The sequence below is a fragment of the Schistosoma mansoni genome, chromosome W, assembly GCF_000237925.1.
Source record: "Schistosoma mansoni strain Puerto Rico chromosome W, complete genome".
Taxonomy (NCBI): domain Eukaryota; kingdom Metazoa; phylum Platyhelminthes; class Trematoda; order Strigeidida; family Schistosomatidae; genus Schistosoma; species Schistosoma mansoni.
Genome location: NC_031502.1, coordinates 25,718,595 through 25,740,605, shown reverse-complemented (window position 1 = coordinate 25,740,605; position 22,011 = coordinate 25,718,595). Strand labels below are relative to the sequence as shown.

General features: G+C 36.5%; 1 protein-coding gene across 1 annotated transcript in view; it reads left to right on the top strand.

The window, feature by feature from the left end:
• Smp_165800 (putative atp-binding cassette transporter) overlaps positions 1 to 22,011 on the top strand; it is a gene marked incomplete at both ends in the record, with an annotated part of 87,689 nt that overhangs the window by 23,806 nt on the left and 41,872 nt on the right. Inside the window, 6 exons of the mRNA XM_018789133.1 lie at positions 10,432 to 11,192; positions 11,650 to 11,925; positions 14,190 to 14,411; positions 18,388 to 18,558; positions 19,690 to 19,861; positions 21,151 to 21,289. Coding sequence (XP_018654606.1) covers positions 10,432 to 11,192; positions 11,650 to 11,925; positions 14,190 to 14,411; positions 18,388 to 18,558; positions 19,690 to 19,861; positions 21,151 to 21,289 — 1,741 coding nt within the window. The remainder of the gene's footprint in view (positions 1 to 10,431; positions 11,193 to 11,649; positions 11,926 to 14,189; positions 14,412 to 18,387; positions 18,559 to 19,689; positions 19,862 to 21,150; positions 21,290 to 22,011) is intronic.

Here is a 22,011-nt window from a genome sequence, read left to right as displayed (position 1 = left end):
ATATTACTGGCTACTAACTGTCAGTAATAGGAATAGGAAAAAACTTTCAACACTACTGAGCTTTAAGATTGAAGGGAAGTGGAAATAAAAATAGCAAGTGGTATTCGAATAACTCAAATATGGTGAATATGAGTTAATTAATAATAAAACCAAATTTTGGATTTCTCGTTTTTATATTCTTTACAATATTTTTCTGTGTTGGTTGTTTTACTGCTTGGCTGTTCAGACTAGATCAACTAATTATTTCAGCTGATTGTCCTCTCGAATTACTGGTTAAAATGTTTAATTTTTAAGGTTATAAAGGAACATAAAATCCTTCATTACTGCACAGTTCAACAGGACTAGTTACTTAATGCTATTTGTCTCATGACAAATTGATGATAGTTATTCCCATCACATTTTGTAAAATATTATAAGTTAACTCCACTTCAAGAACTCTCCGTCGAATTCATTCAAAGTTGGAAAATGAATAGTTTTACCCGATGTAAGATATATGTCGCTGTTATAGTTGAAATTCTGAAACCATTTGAAACTTATTTCATGTATTAGCGAACAGACTTACCTCGTTTTATCGTATGCAGACCAAAAAACATTCCAAGCATCCCCATTTACGTTAGCCGTCAGATGATACGGTAGTTCTCCCAAGTATCATCCTATGTAGACAATCCCATAAAGGGAAGTCGATAAGACAATCTCTATACATGTCATCAATGTGTTTACCGATCGTTTTATTCCTTCCTACATTTATATTTTTAATCTGCAATAAGCATTAAATAACCACCATTTATTTAACCAACTAAGCTATGAACTGTTTACTGTTATATATATATATATATATATATATATATCAAAGAATAAAAAGTTAGAAATGACACTAAATATTCAGGGGAAACTAAATAGTGATTGCTACTGGAGCATTCCAACCGATTTTGGGTCGTCATAAATTACAATTACTTCGTGGCCCCGAAGCTAGAATTGTCTTTCCTGATACGTCTTAGGTAAACAGTAATTGATTCCATGTCTTGATCTCCTCACCTATAGCTTTTCCCTGATCTACTCTGTGAACCAGAATTATACTTTGGGGCACGCAGTGGATAGAAATGCATAACACTTAATCCATTAAGTTTTGCGATCCCTTACAGTAATCCCTAACTACAAACGTTTGGAATGGTCTTCTAATACTAGACGGGATTTGTGAAAACTTGGTGAATCGCACAGTTGACACACAATGGTTCAACAACAATCTCCGATGCAGCAGTAGGTAGAGAGGAGTCAGAAAATCAATGAAAGCTTGATGCTCAAAAAGTCAAACGTGAACTAGAACAGAAGTGTATATGTCTCAATAAACATGAATCTGGGACACGTTAAATTACAAAACGAGAGGTGAGAACAACTAATAGAATGACAACGAACCTAAGTGTGGGAATATGAATTCGAAAATAGTCATCGCAGTTATTTTTGCACGCAACAATTAACCTCCAATAGCAAGAAAACAAGCTAATCAAACTTCTTAGCACGACCACCTCAGCCAATGAAGGTTTATTGTCCCACCAATCAAGTTGTCATTCTTACTCTGTATTCTACCCTTCACCTTACCATTAATCACTTGGTGGTTCCATAACTTAAAGACACCTGAAACGAAATAATCACAATTTTCTCATGTTTTCTACTCTCATAGACCATATTTTGCAACCGTAGAGCAATCTATCAAGGATTCCAGTGTGTTATGTGAAACCACATTATATCAGTCGGTAAGATCGTGAAGTTCTATCAATGGAGCTAGCTGACATTTTCACTCGTTCCTAAGTTTTACTTACAGATGTATTCCACATTTAATGAAGTGAAGACTGAACATTACAAATAATGGAAGTTTAGTTCGACCTAATGGTATAAAGTTAAGAATAGTTCCATCGTTCCTTGATATATCAATGTACTAAAAAGAGATTGTTGTCTTTGTAATAATAATTGTCTTATTGGTACTTTATCAAATATTTGCTCGTCTTACTCTAAGGTTTTATTAAATATACAAATATACAAAATATACACAAAATCCGTATACATTATCTGCTTAAAGATCATCATTGCTAAATTAATTATTATAGAAAAAGCAATATCAAAGTGCTTGTAGCACTTTTCTATTTGTTTATTTTCCTTCAGAGTTAGTAAGCAGACAAATATAGTCAGCTGTCGCAATCGTGAAACTCGTGAGAGCAGACGTAAAACAATTGAACAAAGCCGATTTACATCAGAAAGTTAGTTATATTAGAAATTTGTATTCGTGTACGATTACAAGTATTCTATTTTGAAATGAATGATAAGCTTCTGTCCATCATACAAGACATCCTCAAATCAAATTTCCAACTACTACCGCTAATTCAAATTTGACTCCAAGTGAAATAAAGTGTAATTAGAGACGATACTACTCACATTCACAACTCGTCACACATTAATCCGTCATTTATTCCAAACGTTTTCATTTCCAGGGTAATTTGAAAGTTTAGTGACTAGGGATCGAACATACACTAACTAACCAGACTCTATTGTTTTTCAAAATGTAGGATGTTCTGGTTTTCTCTGAAAAACGCTATATGTAAAATATGTCTTCTACTCACTTATACTTTGAAGTAATAACCTTGACTTTGAACTTTCATCTCAGTTTTTGTAATCATCGACGAATAGATGAATATGACCCCCAAATGCCCTGGTACGGCCGAAAGTGGGGAAAATATGTTCTCTCCCTAGAAATACTCTCACATGGCCACGTGCACATGACCACTACGAAGGAATTCCTGCTCACTGCCTTCATGCTGCGGGGATGTTGTTAACGAAGTTGAGAGGAAGAAAAGCGAATGTCCAGAGCCTTAACCGGACCGGTGGACACGGCGAGTCCACCTAGGGGAGTTGGAAAACGCTGATTCCAAACCAATGGTGCACATGGACTCCAGCATCTTGACAGAACAAATGGCGTATGGACCTATTGTTGGTCACCGGGTACCATGGGACTGCATCTCCTAACGTTGCTCCACTGCCTTGTGGATTAGACCTTTAGGTCAAAGGCTCTGAGTGTGACCCCCTAAGAAAACCAACTACTTCGGTCTGGGCACCCGGGAAGCATTACAGCTCACACACAAATCAAGTGACTTGTGTGGCACATATGTATTTGGTGCCCTCTTGTACCAATGTTTGCGTGTTCAAATAAGTAAATAAGACGAATTTGATACACAAGACACAAAGTCGTTATTGAAATCACGAAACGATCAAAGTTAGACTGCCATTGATAGACTGGTTTTCAATGGTTGTCTAACTTTGATCGGTTCGTGATTTCAATGGAATTCAACAATTTCAACAATCTCATGCTGAAAACATCATTCACTGAACTGGTGTCTTAATTTAATCTTTTAACTAAATTTAAGACGTATTCAATATCATCAACATCTTTTATACAAATAACTCACTAAGCTTATCCCATTACAGTCAAATAAATTAAAATAACCCACCAGTACTACAATAACTTGCTAACCACAATTCTCATTCCATAGATCAAATAAGTAACAACACAACGTGAATGACTGAAATTTATTTGATACAAAACGTGAGAAATTATATCATTCAAAAATTGCTGATCAGTTTACATTGATGTAATGATGTGACTCGTTCATTTATTTGATCTTAATGTAATGAATTAAAGTAGATTATTTTATTTCAGTTAGCTGACAGTTGGGTCATCGTTTTATAAAATCCTACTACATATCACATTCATCCTCACAACCGTAACAAGGATATTGACCTACAAGGATGTCCGTTCGTTATGACAGTTCACATCTGACATTTAGCTCATTTTCCCTCACATTTTTCATCGAATAATTTCTTAGGATTTTTCTTTCTCCAATTATTATCGTCTCAACTGGTAACAGTGATTTGAGTGTACAGATTAACCTTTAAAAATCCCAGATTCATACATATATTATCGACCATATCGTTTAGCTTTCTTAGCATAGAATATTTTGTAAATTGTAGAGAAATTTTCCACTAAGTTGTCACGTTTGCATTGAAAATGATTGTTTTGTCACTGCAAAATACAGGCAAACGTTTTTCAACTTATAATGATTAAATGTATACGTGACAACTTATCACTAATTCGAATAACTACCAAAACTTAAATTTACCCATGATTAGTGTGATCTGTTTGTTTCACTTAATCGTCTCTCTCCCCTTATGTATCTTTTTAATGCAGCTAAAGTTGATCATAAACAACTACGCAATCAGGGCTTTTTGTTCTACCGCCAACAATTTTATGCTTTAATGACCAAGCGTTACATATTCACAAAACGTAATTTAATATTTGTTTTCAGTCAAATTATTGTACCCATTGCGTTCACCTTGATCGCTTTATTCATATTTCATCATTTACTAAATAAAAATAATTCACCGGATCCACGTTTGGACTTGTCACTAAAGCCTTATGGCAAAGATTTGTTACTTACGTTTAGCAATGAGGCTGAGGGTTGGGAAAAACGTCAAAACACTGATCAGTTTATTCAATCCTATATGCGGCAGTTCGATAATAAGCAAGTTACGCCTATTGAGTTCAATACATCCACAGGAAGTTATGAAGTGAGTGTCCGAAGTGTTGCTTTCGCATGATTCTAGTTTGTTCGCATTACCACAAAAGCTTTTTATAACCTTAGTAACTACTGTTATTATCCATTATGATTGTAAATTTAACTTTTATACTCTGCTCAATTCAAATATGCTTGTTCTGTTCTTATTCTTCTTATTGTTAGCTATCTTGTTTAGTAGAACATCCATATAATTTGTATTTTGTTCAATAAATTGTTAGAACGTCTTAAGTAATCCTAAAAGAAGTGTTACGCTAATCTTTCTCCTCCAGTGCTCTTTGATCTGAAAAAAATTATGATGTCTTAAATCATATGGTTTAAGTTAGTTTTTCTTAGCTGAGTTACAGGTACTTGTATAATCAATTGAGTTAAAGTTCTTTGGTTAGAACAGATCCTATGGTACATGATGATTCCAATTGATCACTTCAAATGCTGTTCGTCAAAACGTTCAGGTTTCTCTAGTGAGATAGTGGAGAATATTTGTAGTTCAGGATGAGTTCTGAACCATTTCATCAGCACGTGCTCCATAGATAAATGAGTTATTAGAATTTCCTTAAAATTGACCAACACCGTGTTCTGTTGACCTAACCCATGTCAATATGTGGTGTTCACCACAGCCGCTCACTTTCACTATTTTTATTTAATTTTGTCATAGGCATCCTTATAGATATAGTGCTCTCATAGTCTGATTTCAAGAATTGATCTATCAAGAGATTCACTTATCGACTTAAAATATCCAAAAGACATGATCCAATTTGGTGAAGATGATGACCAAATTCAGAATCTTATGGTCATCCTTAGCAACAATCCAAGCATGCTTGGGTTGTGTACCTCTCCCACTAAATCCAAAATGTTGTTTTACGACTGACCCGCGTCAACACTTGATCCAATGATAGGGAGTGAAGTAGTTTAGCATGGTTATCACTTCACTTATCTTGAAAGTCTCATCAACCCTTATGGCTTGATGTCTGATGAAATCTCTATACGAATTCAGAAAGCCCAGTTGGCTTTTGCCAACTTTTATCACTTGTAGTGTAAGCGAATTATCCGTTTGCCTACTAAAGAACGAGTATACTATGCAGTAGTTCTCTCTGTCCTACTTTATGGCTGTGGAACGTTACCTTCAAAACAGAGGATATTCGTAGGTACTAGTATGCAATTATAGATGTCATCGAAGCCTTGCTCATGTATTTTGCTACCATTTAGTTAGCAATGCTGAGACTAAACACAAAGTATCAGGTAAGAATGTGGAGTCAATTGACTGACATGGTAAATGTATCACGTATTCCCTGACTACGTCGACAGGCGATTTTGTCTGGTGTAATAGGTCGGTAGAAGAATTGGGGATGCCAAACCAACACACCAAGCCATAACTACGCTGATTCTTAGACTGAGACATGTACGTAGATCCAGACTCGTAAAACGTCTTCTTTATTACCATTCTACGAATTCATATCCTCTTCTGGAATCTTATCTTTGATGTGTTGTCTTTTCTACTGCCGCCAATACCGTTGCTACTCTGGGATTGGTTTTGACAATTTCATTTCTCTGTGCTAACGAGTCGTGGCAACTTGGACCTATTTTACAGAGAAATCAAGTTCTACGTTGCACATGGCTGACTGAAACACTGGTGCACAATAGGATATGATTCAACCAGATGAATCCATTGATTTTAAACATTATGGAATCGTAATTTTATCTCCTCTCTATTGCTTCTGGGTTCTGTAAATTTTAATGACTAATCGAAATACTTTTTTGTTTTTTGAATGAAGTACAAACAGATTCCTCAGTTAAAATTTTAGTCACTTCTATTCATCTGTTAACCAGGATCATCTACTGAAACAAATAGCCATTCCTCACTTGTTTTACTTCCGTCTCAAATCAATTATCGGACTAGTGGTTAATACAAAATCAACTCCGAAAGACAATATCATTTCATTACGTGCTTACTTTCAAGGTGAATCGTTTCATGCTGCTCCAATTTCTTTGAATGCAGTCGTGAACGGATTTTTACAGTACCTCACTTCAGTTAATCAGGTGATTTTCAATAATATGCACATGTTTGTTTCTGGCGACTTTTAAATATATTATTATCATAAAATTATGAGAAATTGAGTTAGGACAGATCTTGTTTCTACTGGCTTACATTGTTTTACACAAAGTAACTTAAGTTTACCTCAGTCTTCCATGTCTGATCAGATCCCAACGTATCTTAATCTCGTTCAAACTGAAGTATATCTTTTAATATTATTCAAGTATTAATACACTAACTTTTTATGACTCACTGTCCACTGATGTATATCGTTCTTATGAGCAAATTATTTCGTATTTGTATTAAAGCGTTCTAAATTCATCAAATAAGAAAGTAGAATCCCCGTATTCCAACTTCTAAGCTCAGAGTATTGAAAATGACTTGATTTTTCTAGTTGTCTCTTTATTAATATCAATAGGTAAATGCTTGAAGTTGTAGTGAGTCTTCACCGATGGAGTTCACCTATATCACAAGAGAGAATTTCGTATTGGTATCAGACCATAATCACACTGTCATAAATTGGTCAAATTGGAAATTTAAACGTTGGATTCCGACTCAATGGTAGAAAATATAATCTTTCCGAGTCCTTGATTGTTCTTTGACGTAATGACTGCCGTTACATAGTGCCGAAAAATCCCAAACTAAGATAATACAGCTACTCTGTAATCTCTTGTTTCTATGCCTTACCATTTATGATTCCAATCTATGATCGAAACAGACCTTAAATATCATAGGTTCCACAATTCCCTTATTAAATATGACATTGAGTATGTAAAATTGGTTGGATTATTCACTTTTACTCAATGAATGTTAGAATTTATCTATGGCACTTTTATAAGCCCACATAAGCACTTAGTTTTTATGTGAAATGTATTACAGCAGAGGATAATCGCTAAATTTAAAGCGGATACTACATCATATGGCAAAAAAATAAAAGGAATAGTACCGAAACTAACGTACACCCTGTGGAATAATATAGGCTAGAGATATTTGATACTCCTTTGTCATTTGTAATATATTGTTTTGATTTTGGATGTCATTCAAACGCTTCAAAAAACCGCTTAGGCTTGGTAATTAAAGTATTAACCTGCATAGTTATGCTAAAGTTGAATTTAAGTATTGCTTCTTTTGAGAAATCAGTTGAAGAGACAACATAAATCAACGTGGTTTATTCAAACATAATGATAAATGATCCAGACTTCAACTATATTTTCCCTAATATGAAAGCAATAATATTGATACATTTTTGAAATCAGATTCAAATATTTTGAAAAACTCGTCCTGTCAATCCAATAAAGGTTCTATTCAACTCTCAAAAAGCAAAACTCCTTTCAGTGTTCGTACTTCCGAAATTGTCAGTCAATCACATAGGTCATTTAACTGGCCATATTGTTTCTCACCGTGTATTTAGTTCCCCTCCGTCTTTTTCAAAGATCCTGTGACCAGATTACTGAAATTATTGTTTGCTTTTGTCTGCTGCTTGCTAACCATTTGGTATATTTTGTTTTTAGACAATATGCCCTAGTCTGACTACTAACAACAGTCCGCCACAAATTTATGTATCTAATCAACCTCTGCCTGAAACCAAAGAGGAACGTGCCAAACAGATTGATGAAATCGAAGGTCTTATGCGCGTTGTAGTAGCAGGCTTTCCATTAGCGTCGAATATCTTATTTGCCGCGTCCTATTTGGCCTCTTGTTTTGGTTTCTTTCCAGTCTATGAAACTGTAACTAAGGCGAAACATTTGCAATTTGTGTCTGGAGTAAAATTAGGTGAGCGAAATCTGTTTTGTCGCCATCCGTTTCTCCTTACTATTAAAAAGCTTTATTTCCACAATTTACATACTAGATATACCTTAAATTGGCATTTATTTCATACATTACCGTTGTATCCGCAATCTTACTGATTATACCTGAAATTGGTAACCACTGCAATACCGACGACCCAGGGCAAGAACACAGAATACCGGTGTAAATGAAGATTTATTGATTATACAAAAGGACGTTGCTCCTATGCCAAAATACAATTATGTGTATCATATATATATATATATATATATATATATATATATATATATATATATATATATAACTTACGCCTTTTACCCCTCGTCGAGGAGCATAGGCCGCTCACCAGCATTCTCCATCCAACTCTGTCCTGAGCCTTCCTTTCCAGTTCTTTCCAGTTGCTATTCATCCTTTTCATATCTGCTCCTATTTCCCGGCGTAGTGTGTTCTTTGGCCTTCCTCTTTTCCACTTCCCTTCCGGATTCCAAGTTAGGGATTGAGTCGTGATGCACATTGGTGATTTCCTGTTTTGACGTTCGTATTAATGATTCTGACTTTGAAATTGGTTGAGAGTTGTTTTGAGTTCCATATGTTCTTCAATTGTAAAAATGCTGCCCTTGCTTTGCCAATCCTCGCCTCTACATCTGCATCCGATCCTCCTTGTTTATCAACGATGCTATATATATATATATATATACATAAATGTCATACTAAACGAGAGTTTACACTTGTCACGCTGGACAAGATTCATATTGACCTGAAATAATGTCACCTTCTTATCCCGCTATATTACTTACCCAAATGCCCTGGTACGTTCGAAAGTGGGGAAGTATCACAGCCCTCAAACAAGTCTAATGAGATGACAAATACTTCACGTAATGCTATGCTCGCTTAACTCAGAATTCAGACAATTCATATTCACTTGAATATGAATTTATATATATGAATTCATTTTCATTATTATAACTATTATTATCATCAGTTTTTTTTTATATACTACGTCACTTTTCTTCCTCTATTCCAACTTCATGTACTCCCACTTTTCAACTTATTCAGCAGGTCGCCCATGGTGGAAACTCTGTTCTATCTAAAAGATCTCCAGTCACTGTCTGGTCGAAAGTGATTGCTTCTACCGAATACGTATACTGAATCAGTCTTTCTTAAACCACGTACACCATTCAAACTGGCCTCCTTCAACGTTCGCACACTAATGCAGATCGAACAACAGATAAGGTTGGCTATGTCTTTAGAAGGTCTTAATATCGATGTTTGTTGTCTATCCGAGACCCATATTCAAGACTCTGGTGAAATACCACAAATTCGCTCTCCGTCTGTCGCTTCGAAAAGCTTGTTTCAAGTGCGTTCATCCGGGGACCCTGTGGCATCTTCGTCTAGTCTTGCTGGCGTTGGTGTCGTACTAAGCGCTAGAGCTGAGGCAGCACTAACCGATTGGATCCCCATTAAAAGCCAGTTATGTGCTGTTAGATTAGAAAGTTCCATCAACATGAGAAGAAATCGGTGTGAGAAACAATGCCCTTTCGTCATCTACGCCCATACCCCGACATATTGCAGCCCGGATGCAATCAAGGATGAGTTCTACCACCAGTTAACTGTTCTTCTCCAGAAAGTGCGTTCGACAGATATTGTAGTACTAGCCGGAGACTTGAATGCCCAGGTCGGGTGTCTAAGTACAGAAGAGATTCGTTTAGGTGACCGATGGGGACTTGTTGTTCGCAGGACAGATAATGGGGACCGTCTACCACAACTTTGCACAGATCACAATCTGTTTCTGGCTAGCACTAACTTCCGGAACAGTCATCGCCAATGTGCCACCTGGCGTCCTCCCTCTGCATCTCAAACCTGGACTCAGGTTGATCACATCACGATCAGCTACCACTGGCGTGGTTGTGTACAAGACTGCCGCTCCTTTTGGAGTACCTATCTGGACTCTGATCATGCCCTGGTCTGCGCCAATCTTACCTTACTTTTCAGTGGCCGAAGGATTGACCACCACCAACGGATCGATGTTAGTAAACTGGCTGCAACTTCTGTCGCAAGTAAGTATCGACCCGAGCTAGATTCTAGGCTAGCTATCATTCCACCGAAAAGTATAGATGAGCATTGGCTGCATCTTCATGACGCCATGAAAATGGCGAGTAAAGCCGCTTGCAGCTTCGCGAAACGTCCCGCTTATAAGCACTGGGTTTCTTCTGGCTCCTTACAACTGATCGAAGCCCGTCGTTCTACTCCGGGTGACCGTGAGTCTGACCACAAACGAAGGCTGTTACGCAACGAAATTGGGCAAAGCTTGCGTACGGACCGAGAAGCCTGGTGGTTGGAGCGCGCTAATGAGCTGGAAGCAGCAGCTGCATCTGGTAACTGCCGGAAGCTCTTCCAACTCATTCGAGCCACTGGCAGCAAGAAGTCTGGTGTGAGTGAAACAATCTACGAGGATGACGGGATGCCAATCACTAACATCTCTCGACGTCTTGGACGATGGGCAGAATTCTTTGAAGGGCAGTTCAACTGGTCTGCTGTTCCGGCAACATCGATCAGATTGTTCTGTCCTCTATGGCCGGTGATGAGTGCTCCACCAAATGAGGCAGAAGTCCGCAAGGAACTCCAACTCCTGAAGCGCCACAAATCACCGGGCCCATATGTCTTACCTTCGGCTCTTTTTAAAGATGGTGGTGACTTTCTGGCTAAAGAATTGACTGAGTTGTTTAAAAAGGTCTGGGAGCTAACATACACTAGTCTGTGGTTGTTATTGTTCTTTTTTTTCTCTTTTCTTATATACACCTCACCCTTTTTTCCCTTCCTATTCTCATTGTTTTGTGTGGCGCAGGATTATTAAAAATGCTCGGACAATTTGTTTATTACAAAGTCAATTTGTAAACGAAATGTTTATATTCGATAATTTTGGTGTTTGATTATTTCTACTGAAGAAACTTGGATTAGACTGCCAGGAGAAACATTGGATCCATATTTGAACTTCAACTGCTGAAATTGTTGACAAATATAACTTCCTCACTTTATATTTTCCGTAAACTCGGCACCCAACTATTGTGCAACTAACTATTCTTTCAAATTTAAACGAAAATTCGAATAAACTATTTTAATCTAATTAATTAGATAAAGATTAAAAATTCATAACTAACATATGCACATTTATTTCTGAACTACTTCCTTAATTTTTGTAATATTAACAAGTCATTTTTGGAATTATTCTTTTTCTACCAGCACTCTACTGGATATCTATCTATATGTGGGATATGTGCATATTTTTTCTATCCGTTGGCTCTATATTATTGTGTTTTATGGTATTTAATTTGGAACAGTTTGCTCTTGGTGAGAGGTTTCACAATTTAGTTATACTATTTGGATTGTTCATGTGGGCTGTATTACCGCAAACATATTTGTTGTCTCGACTATTCCGATCACCTACATCTGGTTTGGTTTGGATTACAGCTATCAATGTATTCACTGGTTAGTTGATTACAATGTTTGTACTGTTTATTATTATCATTTAACTTTTTTAAGTAAGACGGTTCCTGTTTCTTTATCAGATTTCGTGATTGATAAGTTGATTGATAACCTCCTTGTACTTTCTTTTGTTAAAATGCTTTTGTAATTATATTTACTGTTCTTAAACTGATAGCAGTAGTCAACCAAATTTGAATTGAGACGTTCAAGTTCTTGATCGAAGATTGGAACTAAATTTGATGTTTGATGATTTAAATTTTGAAGTAGGATATTTGTATCGCTGTGATCTGTGTGGTTTTGTGTATTACAGAATTTCAGACCCATTACTTTGAAGGCACTCAATGAGTTCCTGAAGTATAGCAGAAAGTTCACGGAAATGAAAACATCTTTTGAATTCATAAGAAACTGTCCTACGAGTTATTACGCCGTAATCAAGTTCATCCAAACAGAAAAATATTAAAATCTTATGCATTAAACCAAATTGATACAATAAATACTGACTTGTAGGTGGTAGAAGGAAATGTAGCTCGCAAAAAAATTTGCTGTTGACGAATTAACTGAAGACATCAAGTCCCAGTCTACGAATTACGTTACAAAGATAACTAAGCAAAGATCAGAGGAGAAGCGTATCCAGCTTCTCCAAAGTCTAGAAAATCAACCAGCTGAAAGTGAATTTCTGACTTAACCTAAAAGGCACTTTCATAATTTTTCCAGTGCTGAATTGAATAAAGAAAAATTTGGAGTATTAACATTATGTCTGAAATTCTGTAATACACAAAACCACACAGATCACAGCGATACAAATATCCTACTTCAAAATTTAAATCATCAAACATCAAATTTAGTTCCAATCTTCGATCAAGAACTTGAACGTCTCAATTCAAATTTGGTTGACTACTGCTATCAGTTTAAGAACAGTAAATATAATTACAAAAGCATTTTAACAAAAGAAAGTACAAGGAGGTTATCAATCAACTTATCAATCACGAAAATTTGATTATTGTTTAACCGTTGAAGGTTAACGTTTATTCACACTCTTAATCATTTTCCAATGAAAACATAAAGTAACGACGCAGTGTCATAATGTCTAACAAATAAATGGAAAAATGGCACTATAATGAGTTTATATGCTACAATAAAAGTAGTAAAAACGACGATGAAATAATAGGTTTTCCCATCTTCCTGCGGAACATTTCTTTCCCTTCCTGTAGTCCCCATTAGTCATCCTTGTTAAGCTCTATTATTTATTTATTTGTTTATTTAAACGCGCATTACATTGGTACAAGGAGTCAACAAATGTATATGCACCACACTTCATCATTCGATTTGTGTGAGGGCTGGGATATTTCCCGTAAGCCCAAACCGAAGCAGATGATTTTCTTAAGAGTCCACACCTGAGCCTTTGATCTAAAGGTCTAATTCACAAGGCAGTGGAGCATAGTAAGGAGATGCAGTCCAATGGTACCTAGTGACTAACAATAGGTTCATACGCCATTTGTTCCCTCAGGAAACTGGAGCCTATGTGCACCATTGGTTCGGAATCAGGGTTTTCCAACTCACTTAGGTGTACTCGCCGTGTCCACCGGTCCGGTTAAAGTGCCAGACATTCGCTTTTCTTCCTCTGAATTTCGTAAACAAAACCTCCGCCTCCTGAAGGTAGTGAGTAGGACTTCCTTGGTAGTGGTTATGTGCAGATGGCCGTGTGAGAGCATTTCTAGGAGGAGAGCAGACTCTCGAATGTACCAGGGCATTCGGGGGCCGCTATGCTCTATGCATCTACACTTATCTTTATTGATTGATGTCATTACAACCCACTTCACTGTGCCCACAAAGAAACAATAATCAAACCAATAGGAGATATAACCAAAACAAAGAAGTAAACAATGACAGATTTAAGACCAACAAGAACCAATCAACACCGAGGTGTACAGGACAAGCTGTGAACCACATTTGGAGAAATTCGAACACTTCACTTCTACCCGAAGTTTGTGCTGGTGATGTCATTCAGAAGGACGATGAAAGCTCCGCGACTAAACCATCCAGCTCAGAAAACAAAACCCCATCAAAAAATAATTCGTTACGTTCCACTACTGCTCAGTATTATTGGCCCAGGAATTTAATGATTGTAAAATTCGGAAGACTGATTCTGATTTCAACACCTAGCATTCATAATGTATTCCTACTTATCTTACAATTCCGTTCATCAATTCTCCATTAGTATATATATATATATATATATATGCTTACATTGTTTCCTGTTTGTTTAGCGTCTATTGGTCTTATAATGGTTGGTTTACTATCTCATCCAATGATTCATCAACAAGCAGTTGGGGTTTGTCTAATGTATTTTTGGATTGCTATTTCTCCATCATTTTGTCTTTCTCATGGTATATTCCAATTATTTATTAATTATCAGTTTCGTCAAGTTTGCGATTCTCCACTTGTTCAATTCTTATGTCTTGTGGACCAGGTAAACGCTTGCTGTTTAAGTGAGTCATCTGTTTATTTGTTAGGTTACTAGATCATCCTGTTGACGATCTAGATATAGCAAGTATTGAATGTGATTATCGTTACTCCATTTTTGTTTAAATTGTATCATTAAACTTGTCATAAAATATTGAGTTTGTGTATGCTAGATTAAACCAAACTCATGGTATGAGTACTGAAGGCGTCTTAACTAAGATGAGTTTAGCGAGGTTTGTATGTCTGTTGCACAAACTGTCAGGCTACAGCCTCACGAAACGCATCTAATTATTTCTACACATTAATTTGAATGTGTAATAAATTATCTCTTAGGTTTAAGTGTATAGCTCATGTGTTGATGAGGGTTTTATTTAATATTACAGCGAATAAATCTCTCTACAAACATACTCTAAACGAATTAACAGCTCCATGGAATTACCACATTTCCATAATGTGAACTTACAAAAATGATATCCTCAGTTTTATCCTAACTAATGTCAGACCTTTACGAAAATCTCTTACATACCATTTTTTGTTTAACTTGATATTTTGTTTTACAAGTTAATGTTAGTATTATCTCTTGATAAATTAACGGATTTTTGTGCTTACCTGAGTTACCTAGCCAACAAGATAGGCTTAAGAACATATTATTGATTCCTATCGTTCAGATCATGTGTAATCAAGACGTCTCGATACTTCCAAGTATAAGTATCATCAATCTGTTAATAGTTGATATTCATTCATCGTATGTTAGTTTCAGCTTATTCTTTTCTAGTTTTCTCGATGAATAGTTCGAAAAGTTGTAGTATAATTGTGAAATAAGATTGCAACTTAATCTATATCATCGATGAACCAAGCAATATAAAGAGATACCAATAATTACCATTTTCCGTTTATGTGTAATTCGGTAATGGTTTGAAGTTTATATTTTGTGTCCCAACAATAGGACAAATTCGCAGTTTCACATGTTCCACAATTGGAACTATTGAGTATATATACTAATGGATTGTGTTGAAACTTCATGTTTAAACATCGTAATTAAAAAAAATCAATATTTACATTTGTCATCTCTAACTGATGCTATCACGTAGACTTTTCATACATTTAGGTGTCGTGCAAATCTAAGATCTCATGTACCTTAGTTTGTTTGTGACACAGAAATCATGATTATTTTATAGTACTAACAATTACAGAAATCAAACTTTGACCTAAGAATCTTACAAGTTTCTATCAGCCGTGTAGTTAGTAGCCACTAATTCTCTGGTTCGAACCCCGCCATGCCTACTTCGGGTTGGATTCTACTTGGGTTCTACTTAATGATAAGCAAGCTAAGAATATATTTCAGGAACAACTGGAAAAACAGTTAGACAGACATGTAAGTTGTGCCCACCCCGAAGCAACGTGGAATGACATCCGTAAAGCTGTGGAAACAGCAGTGATATCCGCTAGTAAGGTAAGCCATAAGGTCAGGGAGAAACAATGGATCTCGGCAGCATCTACCGCACTGATAGATGCTCGAAAACTCATCCCACCTGGCTCTGAACATAACGAAGAGCGGAGTCAGCTCAAGCGAAGGCTAATAAGAAGCCTACGCAATGATCGTGAACAGTGGTGGGTAGCGAAAGCAAGAGAGATGGAAAAGGCAGCGGCAATAGGTAACAGCAGACAACTATTCAGACTTATTAAAGAAACCGGCATTAGGAAGCCAACTATTAGCGAAACTATCTCAGACAAAGATGGGCATATCATTCATTCAGAACACTTTAGGGATCAGTTCAACTGGCCTTCAGCCACACTTCAGTTACCCACGATCCCCAGTCGTCCTGAATGGAAAATCGATATAAGTCCTCCAACTCTCTTCGAGGTTGATAAAGCTATAGGAAATCTAAAGCGAGGGAGAGCCGCAGCCCCTGACAGATTTACCCCTGAGATTTTTAAGGATGGTGGTCCAGTACTAGCAACGAGACTGACTGAGGTCTTAGGTAGAATCTGGGAACTGGACGTAATTCCATCTGACTGGTCCCAATCACTGATTGTGCCAGTCTATAAGAAAGGACAAAAGTCCTCCTGTGACAATCACAGAGGGATCAGTTTGACTAATATAGTGTCTAAAATATTAGCTTCAATAATACTTGGACGCCTAATCAAAGCTCGTGAAGAGCAGACTAGAGAAAACCAGGCTGGTTTCCGACCTGGACGTGGTTGTATAGACCAGATATTCACTCTACGTCAGATCCTAGAACATAGACATACATTCGGACGTCCCACAATCGTAGTATTTCTTGACCTTAAGGCGGCATTCGACTCCGTTGATCATGAGGTTCTATGGCAGTGTTTGTCAGTGAAAGGAGTACCAAAGAAGTACATTAACCTCATAAAGGCTCTCTACTCGAACACAACCGGTCGAGTTAGAGCCTATGGCGAACTGTCATCAGAATTGGTTACCTCAAGTGGTGTTCGTCAGGGCTGTCCATTCTCCCCATTCTTGTTTAACTTTGTCGTTGATATGCTTTTAGAGATATCACTTTCATCATCTCAATCTCCTGGAGTTGAACTTTTACCGGGAGATTCACTTGTTGACTTAGAACACGCCGACGACATAGTTTTATTCGATGAAGACGCTGACAAAATGCAGAGTCTTCTGACCACTATAAGCAACAATGCAGGCATGTTCGGGATGCGATTCTCTCCCTCGAAGTGCAAAATGTTACTTCAGGATTGGGTTGCATCGACACCTGAACTAATGATAGGGAGTGAAGTAGTTGAGCGTGTTGACAGCTTCACTTATCTTGGTAGTCTCATTAGCCCTTGTGGTCTGGTGTGTGACGAAATCTCAGCACGAATACAGAAGGCTCGTCTAGCTTTCGCCAACTTGCGCCATTTATGGCGTAGGCGAGATATCCGTCTAGCAACAAAAGGACGGGTTTACTGTGCAGCAGTTCGTTCCGTCCTACTTTATGGCAGTGAAACATGACCGATAAGAGTAGAGGATATTCGTAGACTACTAGTATTCGATCATAGGTGTCTTCGACGCATTGCTCGTATATCCTGGGACCACCGGGTAAGTAATGCAGATGTTAGGAAACAGGTACTAGGTAAGGATGGCAAATCGATTGATGAAGTAGTGAAACTTCATCAGTTGAGATGGCTGGGACATGTGTTACGTATGCCCAACCACCGACTGCCCCGACGTGCAATGCTTTATGGTGTAGGAGCAGGTTGGAAGAAAGCTAGGGGCGGCCAGACCAAAACATGGCATAAATCCATGAAGTCGCTGACAAGTGGACTGGGCCGTGTTGGTAGGTGTAGACTACCTGGTTGGGATTCGCGAGATGATAGCAACCGATGGTTAGAGACCTTGAATGACATGGCTCAAAATCGTTTGCAATGGCGAAGGTGCATACACTCCTTGTGTTCTACCAAATTCTAATCTTCTGAATTCTTCATGTCCGTATCCTTTTTCTCTTTCCAAATTTATTTCACCGTATTATACTCCTTCAATAACATCTTCAAACCCTTATCTTTCACATAATACTTATACTCTTACTACTTCTACCAATATGGGATTTGAATGGACAACTTCATCTCTGTGCTAATGTGGTATGGCAACTCGAACTGATGTACGTACGTACGAAGTTCTACGTTGTAACTGACTGACTGACTGACTTCGGGTTGGATAACCAGTTGGTATAATTAGCCCTTACACTTAAACTGCGGCTCATACTTAAATATCTGGCCAATGAGTCCATTTAAATTTAAAGGGTAGTAACTATAACTTTAGTTATTATCGCGGGACTGACATAGATTCTTGTAAACTAGTTTCAAATGCAAACCATCGAAGATCATAAATCATTTTATTAACTTGACAATATATGGAGTTTGTATTGAAGTATTTTTAATTAGGTAGTTTATGCAGATATATTTAGAATGCATTGTATTATTTCCAAATATATTTATCAAAAATTTTTTTTCTCTCCTTTCAATTATCCTTGACTTTTACAGAAACCTGTGATCCATTCTGTGCATATTGGACCAGTAATGAATTATCATATGAATTGGGTGGTGTTGGCGCTCATCTGACTGCTTTATTGATACATGGCTTTCTTTATTCTTCCTTTGTATTAATTTCAGACTCGTCAATTGGAAGAAACTTGAAGATCTGTCTCATCATATGTAAGTTTCCTTAACCTTGTTTTAGTGAGTATATATTTTTATGTAATCCATTCAGTTCTGATAATGGTTTATTATGAATAACACTTGAACTTATTTATTTCTGGACTCATTTGAAATATTGTTTGCAGACAGTAACCATCACCGGTCAATATCAATAGAACTCAGATACACGGAACACCAAACATCTATTTTATCATGTTTTGGAACCATTGATACAATGTCATAAAGCATTAAAATTAGGAACTAATCAGTCACTCAAACATTTTGCGCAAAATATTCACTACTGTCAATGTTTTATTCTCTTCGCGATTTCCTCTTGTATTCACTTTCAAATCCTTGGTGGTTTTTTCACTAAGTTAAAAATGGGGCAGATTACACAAACACTCATTTTTGATACATGTAATTTTGAGGAACAAGTACTCAAGACCACATTTACCTACAAAATGATTGTTTTGTTTCTTCCAAATGATTTTATTAGTTCTCAAGCCGCGGAAACTTAAGACTTCCTTAAAATGACTTAAACAGTAATTTATAGAATAACTGGATCTACTAACAGTAAACTGTTGTCTCTTATTTTTTTTCATTCATAAATTCTGTTGTCTTACTTTAATTAAACAATATCACTTCATCAATCCTAACTCAATTACACCCATGCAACATGTACGATTGTACATGGGGTTAGAAAAACCAACATCTTTGATTCATCCTATAATTCACTTTCTGTTTTCACTTCACCAGATTCTCATATTCTACACTAGCTTCTTTTTATCTACCTACCGGTCTTAACATGTTTCATCCTTTTAGATAATACGATTTGACGGACTTGCCCAACAAAATGTTTTACCTATTCATAACTATAAGTGTGATTTCTACTCGTAGGATGTTAAAGAAAATATAAAGATTGTTTTGCGTCATCTAAACATATTTCATGTAGCCTATGTAATAGCTACTCCCCAAGTTAAAGTGTCAATCAGATCTCGACTATCGATCACGAACTCTAATATCATGCTAAAGTAAGTTCAGTTCCGTCACGATAACTTCAGAAAATGGATAATTTCCACTGAACGCAATAAATGTCACCTTTTTGCTGGCTATTAGTATATTCTTTCTCTCTTTTTATCTTCGATCTAGTGTACAGACGTTTTCGTTATCGACATCACAATTCTGAATTACTGTTATTAAATCAATATCACGATGACTTAAGTTTTGACGATAGTAATTTGCCAGCTGAAGATGTTGATGTACGCCAACACAGGCATCTGGTTGAATCATTACCGTACGCACGACTAAGAGAACAAACTTCGTAAGTCAAATCATCGCATATCGATTACATTTTACATTTATTATCTGTATCCTGATACTGATATAATAGTGTAAATTATGTAGGTGTTAAAATGAAACAACTAGTTATATTAAGTTCTTAAGAAAACCCGAACGACGTCTCATTCTCACAGGCTTACATAACTCTGTAGAAACATATATTTTTATTGAAACGCTAACTTTGATTATTCATTACCCATACATTGTATCTTGTTCATAATGAAATAATTTTAATCACGTTCTCTGATGAAAATGAGTCTCAATTAACAAAATACTTTAGATTAAGATCGGACTTAAAGTCCATTAGAAGCTTTTTGAGGTGCCGATTTACTGCTAATTTTGGATCTTCATTAACCCCTTACTTCAAAATTTGGAATTATACTCTGAGATACTAAACTCAGTTCTTCGTTAACAAAAGAGATTTTTCACTACACGAAATTAAGCCACAGTATATTTGGTAACGAAATAACTACGGCATTTCATTCCATTAGAGTTAGTTGGAGTATTCTCAATTTAAATTCACTGTTAGCGACGTCAAGATCGTAGGTTTCTTGCATAGTGATTGATCACTGTTTTTTGTACGAATAATCTTGGTGATGTACTGTCAGTAAACAATACCTTGTGTAATTCCTGTTGGGTACGTTAGATCCCCAGAACTCACTTGGAAAATGTCCTAATTTTGTAATTTTATTCTGAAATTTTGAATTTTATGTTTTCACGCCAAGAGACGCTTAGTTAACCTACAGCCTACCTTTCCCACTCGGAACTCCTTGTCTGTCATTGGTTGACGGATTTTTTTTAGTACGCTATCTTGTGGCTCTCCCAAGGGCTTTTCTATCATTGTATAAATAAGCTTAATTTGTGTGTTTAGTGGCCTCGTATTTTGTGGGTGTTTGTAGAATACGTTTTCTACGCCTCATCAAGACTTCTTGATCTAGTTAGCAGGGCCGGGGACAACGGATTAGAATAGCCTATCGTGGCACTTGTCATTGACCTTCGTCTCGTTTACCGAGTAAAGTGAACTCGTAATAGCATCAAGCATATCAATTCCTCTTAGAATAATATTGAAAATATAGTTTATTCAGATTACATAATTCATCTGGCATTATTTGGTTTATAATTTTTTTCACTCTTGTTTTCCATACAATTGTAATGTAATGTTTCGACCAATGATATTCCCATACATATATTTCTCTCTTTATTATTTAGCCTTGCACTATGTCGCGTTAGTAAAACTTATGGATCAGTTAATCCACGGTGTAAACAAAGCAGAAAACCTGCAGTAGACCGCTTATCCTTAGCTATTCCTCCATCAGAATGTTTCGGTTTATTAGGCGTAAATGGTGCTGGGAAGACAACAACCTTTCGAATGATAACGGGGGATTTGGAACCTTCTTCTGGACATATAATAGTTGTTGGGCACGATTTAAATAGAAATTTACGAAAAGCAAGTTTTCTGTCCTCAAGTAATTTATTCATGTTTTGTCACTAGTCAGATATCGATTGATGATTTAGCAAAAACTAGATCACGTAATGTGAATACTAACAATAGACTTAATAAGTTACTAACGAATTATAATGTATGTGAATGCAGTAAGATGATTAAAATGTTTTTGTTACGATAATTGAAGGTAATTAAAGATAATCGAGACGTGAAAAATAAATGTAATGATATCATGAACAATTATGAATAAAATCATGAGAATATGAGATATAAGTAAACGTAGAAATGCAATAATAGTAATAGATTAAGGTCGAGGCAACGATCACTATAGAACGTACTTCTTTTGTATAGACGATTCTGACTTGATCTCATGGACGGTAAGAGCTTCTGCAATTTTAAAGAGTTGGATACGAAGAAATCTAGGTAGATTTGGATGAATCATATACACAACCTTAAAATCAAACTGTGGATCAGTAGAATGATTAGAGTCTATTAGATGGTCAAAAATGAAACTTCTAACATCTGCCAGTTCACCTGCTCTTGTGGAGCAAGGTACATTGGCCGTAGCCAGCGCTTGCTTTCAAGTGGGATACGGGAACTTGTGTGGTTCTAAAAGGGTGATAGGAAATCAATTAGTAGTTTCATTCTTGACCATCTAATCGACTCTAATCGTTATACCGATCCACTTC